At 45.9% G+C, this 20,132-nt stretch overlaps 1 protein-coding gene across 2 annotated transcripts in view; it reads right to left on the reverse strand.

The window, feature by feature from the left end:
• Positions 1-20,132, reverse strand: part of LPIN1 (lipin 1) — a 129,191-nt gene that overhangs the window by 83,200 nt on the left and 25,859 nt on the right. For both annotated transcript variants that reach the window (XM_055540906.1, XM_055540905.1), the window contains exon 2: positions 13,087-13,143. In XM_055540906.1, coding sequence (XP_055396881.1) covers positions 13,087-13,143 — 57 coding nt within the window. The remainder of the gene's footprint in view (positions 1-13,086; positions 13,144-20,132) is intronic.

Below are 20,132 nucleotides of genomic sequence, written 5' to 3' on the forward strand. Positions count from 1 at the left end.
CCAAAAAAGATGTCCTTTTCATTATAGGGGACTGGAATGCAAAAGTAGGAAGTCAAGAAACACCTGGAGTAACAGGCAAATTTGGCCTTGGAATATGGAATGAAGCAGGGCAAAGACTAATAGAGTTTTGCCAAGAAAATGCACTGGTCATAACAAACACCCTCTTCCAACAACACAAGAGAAGACTCTATACATGGACATCACCAGATGGTCAACACCGAAATCAGATTGATTATATTCTTTGCAGCCAAAGATGGAGAAGCTCTATACAGTCAGCAAAAACAAGACCAGGAGCTGACTGTGGCTCAGACCATGAACTCCTTATTGCCAAATTCACACTGAAATTGAAGAAAGTAGGGAAAACCACTAGACCATTCAGGTATGGCCTAAATCAAATCCCTTATGATTATACAGTGGAAGTGAGAAATAGATTTAAGGGCCTAGATCTGATAGAGTGCCTGATGAGCTATGGAATAAGGTTTGTGACATTGTACAGGAGACAGGGATCAAGACCATCCCCATGAAAAAGAAATGCAAAAAAGCAAAAAGGCTGTCTGGGGAGGCCTTACAAATAGCTGTGAAAAGAAGAGAAGCAAAAAGCAAAGGAGAAAAGGAAAGATATATACATCTGAATGCAGAGTTCCAAAGAATAGCAAAGCGAGATAAGAAAGCCTTCTTCAGCGATCAATGCAAAGAAATAGAGGAAAACAACAGAATGGGAAAGACTAGGGATCTCTTCAAGAAAATCAGAGATACCAAAGGAACATTTCATGCAAAGATGGGCTCGATAAAGGACAGAAATGGTATGGACCTAGCAGAAGCAGAAGATATTAAGAAGAGATGGCAAGAATACACAGAAGAACTGTACAAAAAAGATCTTCATGACCCAGATAATCACGATGGTGTGATCACTGACCTAGAGCCAGACATCCTGGAATGTGAAGTCAAGTGGGCCTTAGGAAGCATCACTACAAACAAAGCTAGTGGAGGTGATAGAATTCCAGTTGAGCTATTCCAAATCCTGAAAGATGATGCTGTGAAAGTGCTGCACTCAATATGCCAGCAAATTTGGAAAACTCAGCAGTGGCCACAGGACTGGAAAAGGTCAGTTTTCATTCCAATCCCAAAGAAAGGCAATGCCAAAGAATGCTCAAACTACCACACAATTGCACTCATCTCACACGCTAGTAAAGTAATGCTTAAAATTCTCCAAGCCAGGCTTCAGCAATATGTGAACCGTGAACTTCCTGATGTTCAAGCTGGTTTTAGAAAAGGCAGAGGAACCAGAGATCAAATTGCCAACATCCGCTGGATCAAGGAAAAAGCAAGAGAGTTTCAGAAAAACATCTATTTCTGCTTTATTGACTATGCCAAAGCCTTTGACTGTGTGCATCACAATCAACTGTGGAAAATTCTGAAAGGGATGGCAATACCAGACCACCTGATCTGCCTCTTGAGAAATTTGTATGCAGGTCAGGAAGCAACAGTTAGAACTGGACATGGAACAACAGACTGGCTCCAAATAGGAAAAGGAGTACGTCAAGGCTGTGTATTGTCACCCTGCTTATTTAACTTATATGCAGAGTACATCATGAGAAACGCTGGACTGGAAGAAACACAAGCTGGAATCAAGATTGCCGGGAGAAATATCAATAACCTCAGATATGCAGATGACACCACCTTTATGGCAGAAAGTGAAGAGGAACTAAAAAGCCTCTTGATGAAGGTGCAAGTGGAGAGTGAAAAAGTTGGCTTAAAGCTCAACATTCAGAAAACGAAGATCATGGCATCTGGTCCCATCACTTCATGGCAAATAGATGGGGAAACAGTGGAAAGAGTGTCAGACTTTATTTTTCTGGGCTCCAAAATCACTACAGATGGTGACTGCAGCCATGAAATTAAAAGATGCTTACTCCTTGGAAGGAAAGTTATGACCAACCTAGATAGCATATTCAAAAGCAGAGACATTACTTTGCCAACAAAGGTCTGTGTAGTCAAGGCTATAGTTTTTCCTGTGGTCATGTATGGATGTGAGAGTTGGACTGTGAAGAAGGCTGAGCGCCGAAGAATTGATGCTTTTGAACTGTGGTGTTGGAGAAGACTCTTGAGAGTCCCTTGGACTACAAGGAGATCCAACCAGTCCATTCTAAAGGAGATCAGCCTTGGGATTTCTTTTTTAAGGAATGAAGCTGAAACTCCAGTACTTTGGCCTCCTCTTGCGAAGGGTTGACTCATTGGAAAAGACTCTGATGCTGGGAGGGACTGGGGGCAAGAGGAGAAGGAGATGACAGAGGATGAGATGGCTGGATGGCATCACTGACTCAATGGACATGAGTCTGAGTGAACTCTGGGAGTTGGTGATGGACAGGGAGGCCTGGCATGCTGCGATTTATGGGGGTCACAAAGAGTCGGACACGACTGAGCGACTGATCTGATTTGAATCTTGATGGAAAAGTTGCATGTGTAAGACCAACTCTCACAAGGAAGAGAATGCTTCCTTTCATCTCTAGCTCAGAGTACCTTGGGTAGATTTGTGGTTAACCCACTCCAGTATTCTTGCCTGGAGAACTCCATGGACAGAGGACCTTGGTGGGCTACAGTCCATAGGGTCACAAAGAGTTGAACACAACTGAGTGACTAACACTGTAGAATCCTAAAAAGCATGTTCTGCTGTCAAAATTCTGGGAAGTAGGTTCTGGTAACTGCATGGGATTTGTACATTGCTCTGTGCACTGGTCACTATGCAACCCAGCACCTCTGGGCAATCATGTGTAAATCTACCATGTTCTGTCGCATATAAGAGAATGCTGTTCAAAAAAGTGTATCTAAACTTTCTACAAATCATTTCAACCAAATACAAGGCTCTTCTGTAGTCTCTCCAGATCTTGTCAACCCAGCCTTACCAAACTTTAAAGGCTAAGAAAATAGTAACTTGTTTCCTGGGAGTCTCATCCTTAAAGTTCACCCTTTGCTATTGAGATGTGAAGTCAGCATATTCATGGCCATGAGATTTCAGCCTGTGTGCCCCTCTGCGAGCCTTGGGAGAAGAAGACCCCGAAGGTGCACATTTCCCCCCACCCTGGGGTATTGGGCTGCACAGGAAGATGACTGACAGCCCAAAAGAAAGGAAGTCATTTTCCATGGTTTTCTCTGCAGGTCACACCACACTCACAAAACCACATTTGGTGCCGGCCTCCGTGCTTGAGAGATATAAGGATGGCCTGGAAGGAATGAGCTAGCCTGAAAGGCGAGGCCAAACCACTCTCTAAGTATAATGACCAAAGCTGCTTAAATTGCAAAAGAAAACCCAGCGTGGGGAACGGGAGATGGAGAAATAGTGACCTAATGAGAGGACAGGATTGTATTTGCCTGTAGATTCCAAACCATCTGAAGGATGGAAGTAGGTGGATCTGCAGTCATGATAAAAGGGACCCACGGCCTCTGCAGAGGTCATGCCTCTGCAAGGAGGCTCCTCTGCGCCTGGAGCCTGGGGGCTCCCTGCTGGACCCCCACTAGGAGCAGGGCTGTGGAGACAAATCCAGAGTGAACAGCTGGATTTTTTGTGTGACTGGGTTGAGAAATTTGAGCTCAGCTTCGTGGTCCTACCAGAACATCCCTCAGAGGAGTGGGGGGGTCTGTGCAGAGGTGGGCAGTTGGGTTCGGCATGCTTCCACTTGATTCTCTGATGCCTGGATTGAATTAGCTGCTCCACCTCCCTCTGCCCTCCAAAGAGGATGACCTGGTTCTAGCGAAGCTCTCCGTTGGGTGAAATGGAGAAGGTCCCTGAGGCTTCTGCCCCGAAGACAGAAGGGACAGGAGCACTTCTGCCTAAAGGGACTCTGAGAGTAAGCTGGTTCCAAAAGCTAATTTTGAGTTTTAGATCTCCCCCTGGTCCAGCCCTCAGGCTCCCCAGAGGGAACATGTCCCCACCCCTATGGCCCCCCCAAGCTCATTACAAAATCTGACCTGGGACTCTGTGATTTTTCCTCCCAGAACAGAGAAGATGTAAGCCCAGTAAAAATATCCCACGTGTCTTTCTGGAAACAGAGGTGTCTTAGACAGGGTGTCGTTCTGGGGACCGGGAGATCTAGGTCCTTGTCTATGTTCTGCCACTTACAGGATCCTGCCTAGGTCACCTCAGTCTCCATGATGGAGAAAGTGAGGAAGTGGGAATAGAGGGCCATCTGCTCTGACCTGTCATTTACACATCTATGCTGTGACTTCATGGGGACAGACAGCCTCATATCTGTCTGATCCCCCAACACACGCAGTGCAGTAACGGTCAGTCTGGGGCCCATGCCCCCATTCCAGGGCATCTCCGTTCATTTCAGAGGATATTGAGGTAGCTTCAGAAGGAATAACTGAATTCTCTTTCATTTTAGAATGTCACATCTCCACCCCCCCACCCCATATTCTCCTCTCCTGTCTACCTCCCTGGGGGATGTGTAAGCAAAGGCTTGGGCATAACTAACCTAAACAGAGGAAATTCTGAGCCGAGCAGGGCATACTCAAGACAAAGAATGAGTTGGGAGTTTCCTGAACTTCCCACGGAAGGCAGGGAGTGGGGGCTGGGCAGACCAGGGTTTATCCGGGCTCCAACACTGCTCAGTTTCAATTCTCTTCTACCGTTTCCTGCACTGTAGCATTGAATATGCCACAGTACTGTCTTGCTCCACTGATGCTCAGCTTAGCTGCAGTGTTCTCAGGAGACCCAGAGACAGCTGCGTCAGCCAGAGAGCATCTGGATGGGGAGTGGTTCTCTGACAGACAGGCACCTGCTTCTCCAGCATCAGACATCTGATGGCCTGTCTGGGGCCCGGCTGCTCTGCCTTCACCATTTCTCTACATAGTCAAGGCTCCAGATGCACTGGGTAATTTTCAAGTCCTTGTGCTTGTCCTGTTCCCTCCCACCACAGGGCCTTTGCACATGCTGCTGCCTCCACATGGAATTCTCTCCCCCTTCTTCACCGGGTTAACCACTGCTCATTCTTCATGCTTAGTTCAAGCATCAGTAACCTCCCCAATGATGTCAGTACTCCCTGTTAGACACTTGGACTGCTCTGCAAATCTTTCACTTAGCCTACTGATCAAATTTAAATGTTCCATTTGTGTGTGCAATGATTGTAAAATCTCTCCCCCAGCAGACAGACTCTACAGGAGGGAAAAGACCATTTCTGTTTTAAGGATCTAGCACCATTTCTGGTACTTAATCGGTGTTCAATAAATATTTTGAAATGTATGCTTAATTATCACATGGGGTCATAATGCCCAGTTGCAAATATATGTTCATCTTAATGAAAATTTACTAGGCATGCACTGGTGTTAAAGATACCGGTGCCCTTATCATGAATGAGGCAGGAGGGAAGTCACAAAAGATACACCCATTTATGCAACTAGCCATTTCTGAGTGCTTATCCTGTGTCAGGTACAGTGGGGACGTTAACAATTAAGAGACACCTCTGACCTTGAAGAGCTCACGAACAAGTTGATACATAGTGCATCCCACAAGAGAAGACAAGGACACACAATTCAGAACAGGATGCCCACCAGGTGGGAGAAGGAATTGCTAACAGGGAGGATTGGGGATCAGATCAGATCAAGTCAGATCAGTCACTCAGTCGTGTCCGACTCTGCGATCCCATGAATCGAAGCACGCCAGGCCTCCCTGTCCATCACCAACTCCCAGAGTTCACCCAGACTCACGTCCATCGAGTCAGTGATGCCATCCAGCCATCTCATCCTCTGTCGTCCCCTTCTCCTCTTGCCCCCAATCCCTCCCAGCATCAGTCTTTTCCAATGAGTCAACTCTTCGCATGAGGTGGCCAAAGTACTGGAGTTTCAGCTTTAGCATCATTCCTTCCAAAGAACACCCAGGGCTGATCTCCTTCAGAATGGACTGGTTGGATTTCCTTGCAGTCCAAGGGACTCTCAAGAGTCTTCTCCAACACCACAGTTCAAAAGCATCAATTCTTCGGCGCTCAGCCTTCTTCACAGTCCAACTCTCACATCCATATATGACCACAGGAAAAACCATAGCACACGCTATAAAACCTAAGCATTCACTGAATAGGAAATGATCCTTCTCGGTAAGATTCTAATTAAATACATTATTGTTGGATCTGATTCTGCTAGTGCCTAGCACCGATCTATCTTGGACAAGAGTTACAGAGCAGGGCTGTCATGATTCAGGCTAAGAAATGCAAATCGGCTGTAAGGTATCTGCAGAGTATTTCTAGATAGGAACACAGTGAACATCGTCAGACAAGTTCAGAAGAGCTCCGGTAATGATGCTGGACAAGGAGGAAAATCCTGGGTCAGGATGGCAGGTAAAGCAGAATGAACACAGGCGTTTATTTTCCGTTTACTTCCAGATGTTGTTGTTCAGTCACTGAGTGGCGTTCTACTCTTTGTGACCCCATGGAGTGCAGCACACCAGGCTCCTCTGGCCTCTACTGTCTCCCGGAGTTTGCCCATTGACTTTATAATGCTATCTAACCATTTTATCCTCTGCTGCCCTCTTCTCCTTTTGCCTTCAATCCTTCCCAGCACCAGAGTCTTTTCCAGTGAGTTACCTCTTTACATCAGGTGGCCAAAGCGTTGGAGCTTCAGCTTCAGCAACAGACCTTCCAATGAATATTTAGGGTTGACTTCTTTAGGATTGACTGGTTTGTACTTTCAGATACCTCATCTCTTTAGATTTCAAGGAAACTTCAGAACTTAAAATTTCACAACCGTGAAGAGAGGACCATCTTCCATGGAAAAGACGTTTAATCAAATTTGGAATGTGGAAGCAAAGGAAAGGGTTGAGTAAAGAAATAACACGGAGCAAGTTATGACCTGGAATGCCTGCAAAGGGGCTGCAGTGAAGGGCGGAGCTACCTGCCCAGGAGAACCTCAAAGGAGGGGCCAGAGCCAGAACCATGTGGTCTGGGTAACAGCTCCCTGACTGTTTATTCCAGAGCGAACCCCAGCAATGGGAAATTCCAGGCAACCTTCCTACCCCATCCATATTAAAGAAAAACAGTCAACTGCTAATCACCAGATGCTTGAGGAAACTGCAATCTGAAAGAAAAAGAACGACAGACGGGGAAACCTGACTCCAGAAGAAATAAAAAATAATTAAGGGAACAGAAGAGAAATTAATAGGAAGAAATTCCCAAATTTGAAGCTCGGTGAGATCGGGGAGGTTATTTCATACATAAAGCAAAAATAGAAGAATGCTATGAAAGAGAAAAAAAACTAGAGAACAAAAAGGAATCTGTTAAAGGAAATTTTTGATTGCAAAAAATAATAATGAGAAAAATAGAAGGTTAAGTTAATGAAATCTGCCAATCATAGACCAAAAAGTTGGGCAATAGGGGATGAGGGAGATAGGGGAGGAGAACGTCATTGGTCTCCAGTCACCACTCTTGTTTGTTTTCCATTTTCCTTTAATCTGTTGAAATATCTCATCTGTTGATATTCATTAGCTTACAAGTGTGTTGTCCACCAGGGCAATACAGACTCACGCTCCAAGGTCTGAGCAGAATGAATGGGACACAATCCACTGCTGAGGCTTCAGGATACAAAGGGTTAACCGATACCCAGAAGCTTCCAGATTGAAAATAATAAGTCATCTAGGAAGGAACAAATGTCAGACTGGCATAGCGGTAACATTAGTTCTTGGAAGTCAATGAAACAATGCATTCAAAATTCTGTGAAAAATTAATATTAACCTCAAATTCTCATTCCAACCAAACTATCAAACATGAAGCCAAATTAAAAAAGAGATTCAGACTCACAAGGACACAGAAACTTCTCTTCTAGCCCCCTTTTCTGGGAGATCACATGAAAATTAATTCCAGTTTGCTTACTTCTAAAGAGTAAACTAAGAAAAGAAGAAAATAAGGATCTGGGTTAAGGTAGGTGTAATGAGAGCCTCCCTAGATGACAGGTCTAGTGGAGGACTGAGAGCAAGCAGGAAGGGAGGTCTCCTGGAGTGAGAGGTGATCCAAGAGAAAAAGGGCTCCTACACAGAGAGCTTGGAAAAACCAGGGAACATGATACAGGTACTAAATGCAAGGAATAAATGACAAGAATTAGAAACTACTGAACAAGAGAAACTTCTTATACAGGCAGCATACTACAGAGCTCGAGAACAAAGTCTCTGGAGCTAGGTGTGGGTCTGAATCCTAACCCTGCCCTTCTTCAGCTGTGTGACCTTGAGCGAGTGGCTCAACCTCTCTGTGCTCATTTTTCTCATCTCTCAATTAGAGATAATAATAAGACCAACTTATAGATCTATTGTAAGGAAGTAAATGAGTTAATATTTATAATGCTCTTACCAAAAAAAACAAAACAAAACAAAACAAACCTATCACTTGTTCCATATAAGGTTTGTTGAATAAATAAGAAATAAGTAAGAAAACCAAAGTTCTATATGAAAATCACGGTCATCCAAATAAATTAGTAAATAGATCCAAATTAAAACAAGTTAATGGATTTAAAGAACGTGATAGTTTCCAAGTGACAGGTTGAAGTAAAAGCTTATCAGTGTGTGTGTAGTGGGGAGGACAGGCAGGGACTGGGAAGCATATATTTTTCCTGCTAACAAGGAAAAAGGCAAACATAACTTCTAGGAAAAACACACCCCCTGCCTAAGAAAAACTCCATATGTAAGAAAGATAGAGCCTAAACACAGAACTAAACAAGGATAGGATTACACATAAATCGAAGAGTATGAAAAAGAATGCATTTACATACGATGATCTGTGAGAATCAGCTAGATTCTCCTCTCTCAGTAGGTCCATAGGACAAGGTGCAAAGCAGATACAGAAGTGGTCGGGGTTAGGAACCTGGAACTATGGCTTCAGCTCTGAGCCAGCATTTCTGAGTTGATTTTCTAGAAAGTAGGTACATGAAGCACTTTGATAAAATATTTCAAAAATTAATTTAAATCTAACCAAAGTCACTTCCTCCCCACGCAAAACATGCTGTCCACCCTAAAATCCTGTCCTTTGTCAGACCTGAAGACAAGAAAGAAAAACAGTAAGCAAAACACAGCTCCAAGAAACTGTGCCAGGATCATCTAGAATTCTGGGAATTGTTGCTTTTGTTAGGAATGGTGCAATCAAAGCACAGGTTGGCCAAGAGGGAGGCTTCATGTGACAAATTGTACCATGTTCCCTCGTCCAAGTTAAGCGGCTTACGTAGTTTGGGTGGACATTTCATTGCTCAATTCTCCCTCCAGAATTCAGGGCCTATTGCCTTGAATGAACCTCTCTTTGTAGGGGGAGAGGATAGATGTGCTGCTGTGTATCTGGGGCGGGGGGAGGTTTCTGCCGCCCATTGCCAGATTCTTCAAACTGGGAGCAGGACCCCCCAGGGAAGCCCACCCTCAGACATTCCTTGGGTCCGTGAAGAATTCATCACTAGCTTCTCTGTACCAAGCAGCCCACATGGAACTCCACCATGGCACGTGATACAAGTCTTGTCACTGCATCGTTTCTTATGCCTCTATCTCCTCTGCCGGCCAGTGAGCCCTTCAAGCCAAAGACTAACCACAACACGCTCATCACTGTACCTTGTGCCTCGCACATTCATCTATACAATAACCAGGAGACAGAGACAAGGGCAGGGACAGAGATCTTGAGTCCTACTATCTGCCCCATCATACTTTCCCTTTGTTTTGGGTTTTTCTCATCACTAAGCATTTTTGGCGTTTATGAACCTATTGTCTAAGGATAACAACATACCAAAAAATTACCAAAAGCTGTCATAGTAGAGGTTCTGACTGAAAACCCACCTACATGACCTCGCCCACCTCCCCATGCCACACACTGCTGGGTGATTCTGTCCCCCTGCAGTGACACTGTTCTGCTGTTGACCGACAGTTCAGTATCTCCAGTCCTGACCTTGCCTCTCGGCTCCAGACGGTTCATCCGACCACCTCCTACACACCTCCATTTGGGCAGTCCTCCAAGCGCTTCAACTCAACTGAGCTAATGACCACTTGCTAAAGGGTCTCCCTGCCTCCAGCCCCACCCCATGTCTGCCCTGTAACAGGCTGCAGATCTGACTTAGCACTGTCTGCTTAAGTCTTTTCAGTGCTAACCCTTCCTCCATTACCTTTTCTTGTAGGATAAAGGCCAACTCCTTAGAACAGCAAGTGAACCCCACCCCCCATCATCGGCACTGCTTTCCCCTCCTCCACTGTCATCACCCACTCTTTCAATCATATGATCCAGTTCTTACCTCCATGCCTGGCTCACTTAGGCCTCTTTCAAGACCATGCTTCTCTCTCTCTTTTTTTTTAATTTTATTTTATTCATGCTTCTCTTGGACTCACTTTCTCTTGGAAGCATTTTTTCTGAATTGCTTCTAAACTCTCTACCCAACCCAATCTGAGTTACAAGCCCATCTTCTCTTCTACGGGCTTCCCTGGTGGCCTAGTGATCAAGAATACACCTGCCAATGCTGGAGACGCAGGAGACGCAGTTTCGATCCCTGGGTCAGGAAGACCCCCTGGAGGAGGAAATGGCAACCCACTCCAGTATTCTTGCCTGGAGAATCCCATGGAGAAAGGAAGACTGTTGGGCTATAGTCCGTAGGTTGGCAAAGAGTGGGACATGACTGAGCAACTAAGCAAAAACATACACACACACTTCTCTTCTACACGATACCTGGTGGTAAACAGAGAGCACTCTGTGTTCACAATGGGATGACCTCCCAATGTACCAAAGGAAATAAAGCTCAGAGAAGTTAGGGAACTTGCTCAATATCACACGTACTCTAAAAGTGGCAACTGTCACCAAAACTCTGCTCTCCTAATTCAGTTCTCCTGCATAGACAGTTAAGATTTTCTGTAATTTCGCCCTAAAAAGCAGAAACTTTACATCCCCTGTCCACGGTTTCTTGTCTTGTTAAATCATGAGCTCTGTGAAGGTCCAGTAGAAGGCCTGACAGTAAGGCCCAACTGATGTCTTTCCTTGACTGCCTCTCTTGTAACCATGGCCATTGCCCAGCACCATGGACCGGAGGCTGGGCCTGGAAACCTGGTGGCCATGGGCTCCAGACCCCAGGTGTGGAGAATGGGATTTGGCCATGGAAAATGGCAGCCTCAGACCACCTCATGACGGCCAGCCCCCATGGCTACCCACAGGCAGAGCAGCTCACTTACCAGGACATCCTGCCCCTTCTCTCCTCCATAGAGGACGGCTCCCCTCACTCCAGCCTCAACTGCCGCTAATTGCCCGCCCCACTCAGGATTCCTGGCCTCTGATTGGGCCCAGTGCTTGCCAATCCACTTGGAAATAGAACCTGCGCTTTTCCCAGCATTCCCAGGGCCAGGTCTTCCTCAGGAGCCTTCTTCATTCACTTAACTGGAGTCTCTGGATTCATGTATGAAGACGTGCTCTGGCTGGCCCTGCACTGGGCCTCCTGGGTCCTCTGCAAATCCTCCTGGTCCACACTCTGACCAGAGTCTCTCCCAGACTGAGCTCTTTGAGAGCAAGACCAAGTGTAACTTTTATTCTATATACCAAAACAGCACAGGCCACAGTCGAGACAGATGACTATTGAGGCTTTATTACTTCCTCCCTGTGTGTGCATGCTAAGTCGCTTCAGTCGTGTCTGACTCTTTGTGACCCTATGGACACTGTGGAGCCTGCCAGGCTTCTGCATCCATGGGATTCTCTAGGCAAGAATACTGGAGTGGGTTGCCATGCCCTCTTCCAGGGGATCTTCCCAACACAAGGATCGAACCTGCATCTCTTCTGTCTCATGCATTGGCAGGCAGGTTCATTACCACTAATGCCACCTGGGAAGCCCACTTCCTCCCTAGAGTATTCCAAAAGCCTTTTCTTGAGACCCCTCCACCTGCAATGTATTCTCTCAAGTCTCTTCTCCACAGGAGAGAACCTCAGGTTTAAAATCCACTGGGCAGAGCAAGTTGTAGGAAACTACTGGAGCTTAAAGTCTGGCCCAGGGCAATGTGCAGGTGATTTGCAGGTACTGTGAGAAAGGAGCCAGGATGTAGATGGAGCACTGCCAGTTATGCTTCAGCAAAATGCGCCTTCCCTCAAGCTACAGAGGCTCAAGTCAGACTCGTGAGCAGAACGTGGAAGCTGGCGTGGGCATGCGGACAAGGGAGGTGCTGGCCCTCAGGCTGCTGAACAAGGGAGACCCTGAAAGAGCAGAGAACAAAGCGCTAACAGTCACAGAGACAACCCGAAAGGCAGGGCCAAGGCTTGGGGACCAGGCATGGGGCAGTGACCAAATGGACCAATGGGTGCAGAAAGAAGATGCAGAATCTGCAGGAGGACTCTGAGGGGTTCAGTGGCAGCTGCAAGGGCTTTTATTAATGAGATGGACATCTGACCATCTATCAGGGGCAAACAAATAGCCTGAACTTGATATGAACCATTTCCTGTTAGCACTAGGGAGCCACCAAATGCTTTTTAATCAGGGAGGTGATAAAGTCAGATCTATGACAAGCTCTAGGTCCATCTATGTTGCTGCAAATGGCATTACTTCATTCTTTTTAATGGCTGAATAATCTTCTGCTGTACATATGTACCACATCTTCTTTATCTATTCCTCTAACAATGGACATTTAGGCTGCTTCCATGTCTTGGCTATTGTAAATAGTGCTGCAGTGAGCACTGGGATGCATGCATCCTATTGGACCCACTCTGCTCAATGTTAAGTGGCAGCCTGGATGGGAGGAGGCTTTGGGGAGAATGCATACATGAGCATTATGGCTGAGTGGCTTTGTTGTACACCTGAAACTATCACAGCATGTTAATCAGCTATACTCTAATATAAAAGAGAAAGTTATAAACATAACAAAAATCAGATCTATGCCCAAGAGAGGATGGCTCACAAGCAGAAGAGATTAGAAACTAGCCAAAACGTTCTGGGCTTCCTCTGGGGCTCATCAAACCTTTAGAAAGGGCTACAGAGCAACTCTGAAAGCTTTGGAGGGAATAGTAGTCCTGGTTTGGGGACTGCGTGTATCCATGGCAATAAGCCAGTTGGTCCAATAGTATTTTCTCTCATCTGGAAATGTTAAAGTATCATTAGGGCATTCATAGCAACTCCACTCACATTAATGTTTGAAGACCAGACATTTCGAATCCATCCAGGGTCTCTCATTATTGGAATCTGGAAAACAAAAACATTAGAAAATAATTCATGGTGATGTTCTGAAATTACTGGTAGCGTTTGCACAACCTCGTGAATGTACTAAGAACTACTGAACTGTATGCTTTAACATGGTGAATCTTATGGTATGTGAATTATGTCTCAATAAAAAAAGAAACCGAGGACTTCCCTGGTGGTCTCATGGCTAAGACTCCACGCTCCCAATGCAGGGGGCCCAGGTTCGATCCCCCGTCAGGGAACTAGATCCCACAATGCTGCAACTAAGAGCTGGCACAGCCAAATAAATATTTTTAAAAATAAATAAACAAAAATAAAAAAGGAAATTGAATAAAAAGAAGGATGTGGTGAGGTTTTTTTCCCCTGCACTCAGTTAGAGGGTAGGGTTTGGTAAGAAAGGACACAACATGAGGTCGTAAATCTCTCTCTCTTTTCTTCATCATCTTTGTCCTCCCAAAGCATGTGGACCTACTGGGGAAACTTCAGGAGATAAGGCAGCGTGAAGAAATGACAGGATGTGGAATCTGAAGACACGTGGGCTTCCTCTACTATGTCTTGGCTATAGGGACTCACGGGGCTAGTTCTCTTATCTGTATGATGGATGTAACGATAACCTCAGAATGGACAGGTGCATTGTGAGCATTAACGGAGTCCACTCAGGCGAAGGGGCACAGCCTCACACACAGATGAGCTGCTGAGACTGTTGGTGTGAAATTATCCAAGCAAGTAGGACCTGCACTGTCTGCTTTTCCCACAGGGACCCCAGTTAGAGCTCCCAGCCTAAGGGACATGTTGAGTTTTCATGGGCCTTAAATTATCCCTTAAGCTGTACTTAAAAACACCTGTATTCTGAATTCAATTACAGCAGTCCTGAACCAACCACCCTTGAACGCCCTCACTCCTGTTCCCCTCACCCTGTCATCCCCCTGCCCTGTCACCCTACCTACTACTCAGCTGAGGCATTTAGCTTTTCCAGCTTGTATTGTTGACGGGCTGATCATTAATGGTGTTGCTTTTACCTCCTGGTTTATTGAGTTTCTCCCAGGGGCCAAGTACTATGCTAGGCAGTGGGAATACAAAGACGAGTAAAATATAAATCTTGTCCTTTGAGTCATTCATGATCTGTGGACTGTGTTAGTCACTCAGTCGTGTCAGACTCTTTGCGACCCCAGGAACTTGTAGCCCGCCAGGGTTCTCTGTCATGGAATTCTCCAGGCAAGAATAGTGGAGTAGATTGCCATTCCCTTCTCCAGAGGAACTTTCCAACCCAGGGATCAAACCTTGGTCTCCTGCCTTGCAGGCAGATTCTTTACCGTTTGAGCTACAGGTAAATTTATGATAGCTACACGGAAGTCTATCATTCATGATCTAGTAGGGGTGAGTGGGCAGGAAGACATGTAGAAAAGGTTTCCATGGCTGGGGCCACCATCGAGACACAGCTGGGGTCGGGTGGGGGCACAGATTGGGGGTGGGGGAGGGAGCCAACAGTTTGCCCGTGGGATATATCAGGATGGCTCCGTGCTGTCCTCAGAAGGTGACATCTGAGCTGCTTCTGAAGGTGAGTGGGGCTGTCAGAGGAGAGAGGAGGAGGAGGAGAGTCTATCCCAAGCAAAGAAGGTATGTTCAAGGAAACAGAGTCAGCACACATATGTTTGGGGAACAGCCAGGAGCACTCATGACTGGAGAACATTCCATCGTGTGCAGGAGACATGGAGGGGCCTGGGATGGTCTGTGGTCAGGAGACATGGATAGACTGGAGCTATTTTTTAAAAATTGTTATGCCCCCCCTTAAACCAAATTTTTTGCAGAAGCCTGTATATAAGTAGAAGGGGAATGCTATGGTCATTTCAGGGAAGAGGACTGGAGTCCCCAGTCTTGGCTACAGAACCCTGGCTTCAGAGAACATGGGGTTTGTTTACATTTTTGTTTTTTTAGCCATACCATACAGCATGTAGGACCTTAGTTTCCTCATTAGGGATCGAACCTGTGCCCCATTGCACTGGAAGTGAGGAGTCCTAACCACTGGACCATTAGGGAAGTCCCCAGAGAACACAATTTGAGAACAATCACTGTACACAGTGGGGGATAGCAAGGGGCGGGATGGTCAGACCTGTGTTTACATAATCGCTCTGACATGTGTATGCTGGAGGCAAAGAAGCCCATTTAAAGGGTTTATGTGTGTGTGTGACTGAGCCACATGGCTTGCCAGATCTTAGGTCCCAGCCAGAGACTGAACCCACACCCTCGGCAGTGAGGTCTTCCCAGGTGGCTTACTGGTAAAGAATCTGCCTGCTAATGCAGTACACGCTGCTGCTGCTGCTAAGTCGCTTCAGTCGTGTCCGACTCTGTGCAACCCCATAGACAGCAGCCCATTAGGCTCCTCTGTCCCTGGGATTCTCCAGGCAAGAACACTGGAGTGGGGTGCCATTGCCTTCTCCGACAGTACACGCAGGAGATGCAAATTCGATCCCTGGGTCAAGAAGATCCACTAGAGGAGGAAATAGCAACCTGTTCCAGTGTTGTTGCCAGGATAATCCCATGGACAGAAGAGACTGGTGGGCTACAGTCCATGGGGTTACAAAGAGTCAGACATGATTGAGCGATCGAGTATGCACGCACACCTCAGCAGTGAAAGCTGAGTCCTAACCACTGGACCACCAGGGAATTTCTGGGTTTTTTTTTTTTTTTTTTTTTTTTTAAGATGATTCTAGCAAAAGGTGCAGGGTGTAAAGGCAGGTGGTGACGGGGTGGGGGTTGAAGAGAAAGGGGCAGCTGTGAGTCCTGCCTATGGGAGAGGCCCCCAGACTTGGTGAGAGACTCAGACTGGTCAGGTGAGTGAAGAGGGAGATTCTGTGGATGACAGAATTTTCTGGGTGACCTGGGTGGCCAGGTAGATGACATTGTCATTAACTAACTGAGGGAAATTGGAAGGATAAATTTGGAGAGGACTACTTGAGTATTCTGGAACATCTGGAATGAAAAAGACAGAGCTTCCTGTAAGAGAGAAACTGGGAAGGAGGCAGATGTGAGTTAGGGATTCGGCCCAAGTCCAGACGCTGGTTGGGAAAGTGGGGCGAGGCAATTGGTTTCTTCATCTATAAATTGCTTAATATAGTAACTGTTTCAGTCCTGATTTCAACCAATCAATGCATTTGAAATGCTTCTTGAAATCCAGCTACCACCTCCATTTCATCTCCTGTGGATTATTATAGCACGTGGCAAAAACCATACCCCTATGGCACAGATGTTCTGTGCCATACAACTCAGATTCCTCAAGGGCACAAACACAGATGCCCACCAGCACCATCCGGGTGCAATAGTTGCACTGATTTTACACTCATGAGGTAGGTTAGGAAGGCTGGCAGCAGTTTAAATTCACAGTGCTTGGATTTGACTCCGATTACAAAGGAAGTTTCAAGTTAGATACCAGATATATATTTTTACTGCCATGAGAGCAATGATTCCAATCCCCCAAGAGTTTGGTTTGATTTCAAAGATTAAATATATATACAAGAACACCAAAAATGGTGAACCCGTGTATTTCAACAGTGGTTTCTCTCAAAGCTAAGAAGAAAATTATCTCACTCCACCCCCACAGCTATTTGTTGTCGTTCAAAATTCTAACACAAAATTTGAAGCCCAACCTATGCACCCTGGGCACCAAGTGGTTAGCAACTGTGGGGGAAGCCAGCAATGAACTTGGGTTTGAACTCCCATTCTCCCACTAAGAAGTGTGTGGCCTTTAAGGAGGAAGTTAACCTTCCTAAGCCCCAATCTTCTCGTCTGTAAAAAGAAGCGAACAATAAGAGAACAATAAAATAGTTCTGGAGCTGATGTAAGAATGAAAAGAGATAACACTGTATAAAACAGTAAAGCACAAATGTTAGCTGCTAATCCTGGATGATGATCATAACGTGGGAGACTGGATGTCAGGAGCAGGCAAACGTCTTCTGAACAGCTGGTTTGCTTTCCCCTAATTCACACCATGAAGTGTGTGATTGCTCAGGTCCTTCCTTAGGCACTGGGGCCAGAGCCACACTTCCACTTCCACACTTCTCCTTGTAAATGAGCCAAACTCTATCACATTCACATTTGTGTTAGCCTCATTCTTGGCTCTTTTTTCTTTTTTTGCCTCTACTTCCTTTTCCCTTTTCTTTCTCACTTAATTTAAATGTATGTAAACAATATGGACTGACTGTTTGTGTCCACTCTCACCCTGCTTAAAGTTCAAATTCGAAGCCCTAATCCCCAATAGGATATTATGTGGAGGGAGGGCTTTGACAGGTAATAAGGTCATAAGGGTGGAGCCCTTGCAACAGAATTAGTGCCCTTAAAAAGAGACAGGACAGAAATGAGCTCTCTCTGCCCTGTAAGGGTACATCAGGAAGGTTGCCATCTACAAGCCAGGGGCAGAGCTCCCACTGAACCAGACTCTGCTGGCACCCAAAACTTGGACTTCAGCCTCCAGAACTATGAGACTTAAACTTCTGTTGTTTAAGCCACCCAGTCTGTGGTACTTTTGCAACAACAGCCTGAGCTGATCAAGACAGAAATTCTGTTAAGTTTTGAACCATCTTTTGTCCTTTGATATATGCAGAAATAGATATGAAAAGACAGGTAGATAGCTAGATAGATATAGAACATGGGGAAATGGTTTGGAGAATGGACATAGTAAATATAGACAGGATAATAGATAGGAGATAGACACGTTTCTACTCTTTTCCTTTATGCTGTGTTGATTTGCTGCTCATTTGACTACATTAATTGTTATATAGTAGAGAGCACCTGAAATAGAAACCAAAGGGCAGAATTATACTAAGTGATTCCCAAGGGCTCTTTATCTCCAAAATTCTATAAGCTTAAATGCACGTGCCCGCCCACATCACGATTCCAATGCCATGATTCCTGTCTTCTGCAGCTCAGCCCCCTCTGTCAGCACAACTCAAAATAAGGGAAGAGGGTAATGAAGGGTTTGCCATGGTGGGAGGAGATGGGTGAAGAGGAGGACACTATAGGCGGGGCCGGAATGGGACCCAGTCAGCCTCTAACCTGGATCCCCCAGGTTCCTTAGAAGAGTGTAGAAATGGAAAGAAGATCTGTAGTCAAGAGATCTGGATCTAATCCCTGGTTATAATGTTAACTAATGCTTCGTCTTAGGTAGGTCACTTCATGTCTCAGAAATTCAGTTTCTTCAACTACAACACAAGATTAATAACACTTCCTCCAACTTCAAAGCTTCCGAGTGCAGGTCAGGTGCCTCTGAGATTTCATGTCTCTGACCCATTCTCTGAGTTCACGGGATTATACCAGGCACACCCGGATAATCCAGGATAATCTCCCTATTTTAAGGTCAGTGATGAGTAATCTTAATTCCATCTGCAACCTTAATTCTTTTCTGCCATGTAATTAACATATTCACAGTTTCTGGGGATCAGGACATGGACACCTTTGGGGGAGAGGTCACTATTCTGCTCCTGATGGGTCTGCCCCCATTTCCTCTTGCCCTCTATAGTTCATTCTCCACGCTGTAGCCAACGGGAGCTTCTTGAAACACAATCTGGTCATTTAACCTCCATGAGTAACATCATTCAAGTCAATATATAAAATGTATCAAGTGGTAAAGAATCTGCCTGCCAATGCAGGAGGCCCAGGCAAGAGACTCAGGTTCAATCCCTGGGTTGAGAAGATCCCCTGGGGAAGGAAATGGCAACTCACTCCACTATTCTTGCCCAGGAAAGAAAGAGGAGCCTGGTGGGCTACAGTCCATGGGGTCGCAGATGAGTCGGACACGAATGAGCACATACAATTTTTAAACTCTTTCTTAACATGATGAATGAAGTTTCTACCCACCTGTCCAGTCTGACCTCCCACCCGCACCCTTCGATCTCTGACCCACTCACAATGGGCTTTTCCGCCTCTCCTATTCAATAGATTCCATCCAGCCACAGGGCCTGGGCGTATGCTGTTTCCTCTGCCCAAGACACATTTCAACTGGTGAGCCGCTACGGATCCCCCAGACTGCACCATGTGTCATCTCAGAGAAATGGTTCCTGGCCTCCTTAACAGCAGTTTCATCCTGACTGCACTCCCTGATCACTCACCCCCTGATGGCACCCTCATCTTTCCCTTCCAGCACTTAGCACGGTTAGCAAAGTTAGAACTGTTGGTGTCATTCTCCAGCTCAAGACATCCACCAGGGACAGTACCTGTGGTTCTCACCACCGCATCCCCTGAAATGTGGTCAATAGACACATGTTGAACGCAAGAGAAGTGTCACTTTTTCAATACAGAGAGGAGGACACTGGAGCTCAGAAGGTCGAGGAATGTGGCCAAGGTCACACAGCTAGCAAGCAGGGGTTAGTGAGATGAGATTTGACCTGATAGCTCCAACATCACTCCATTTGCATTGCAGACAACTGATACGGGAGTGGGGCTGCTGCTGCTGCTAAATCGCTTCAGTTGTGTCTGACTCTGTGTGCGACTCCATAGACAGCAGCCCACCAGGCTCCCCTGTCCCTGGGATTCTCCAGGCAAGAACACTGGAGTGGGTTGCCATTTCCTTCTCCAATGCATGAAAGTGAAAGTGAAGTTGCTCTCTAATCCGACTCTTAGCGACCCCATGGACTGCAGCCTACCAGGCTCCTCCGTCCGTGGGATTTGCCACGCAAGAGTACTGTAGTCGGGTGCCATTGCCTTCTCGAAATACTGGCATTATTACCTGGTAATACTGGCACAGAGCATTAACTCCATACCTTATTAACAGTGAGGTGAGTATGTTTAAGAAAAAATTTTTTAAAACATCTGAGAAAACCTGACAGACTTGCTTGCTCAGTGATCTGGAGGACAAGTGACATCCTTCAACTCCCGAGGTCGTAAAAAACCTTCCTGCACCCCCTCCACGTTTTGTGATGCTCTTTGTGGGAGATGCCAGCTACGATGTAAGAGGCTTGACTACCCTGAGATGTCCCATCCAAGAGGCCCCGTAGGCCCTC

The sequence above is a fragment of the Bubalus kerabau genome, chromosome 11, assembly GCF_029407905.1.
Source record: "Bubalus kerabau isolate K-KA32 ecotype Philippines breed swamp buffalo chromosome 11, PCC_UOA_SB_1v2, whole genome shotgun sequence".
In the NCBI taxonomy this organism is placed as follows: Eukaryota; Metazoa; Chordata; class Mammalia; order Artiodactyla; family Bovidae; genus Bubalus; species Bubalus kerabau.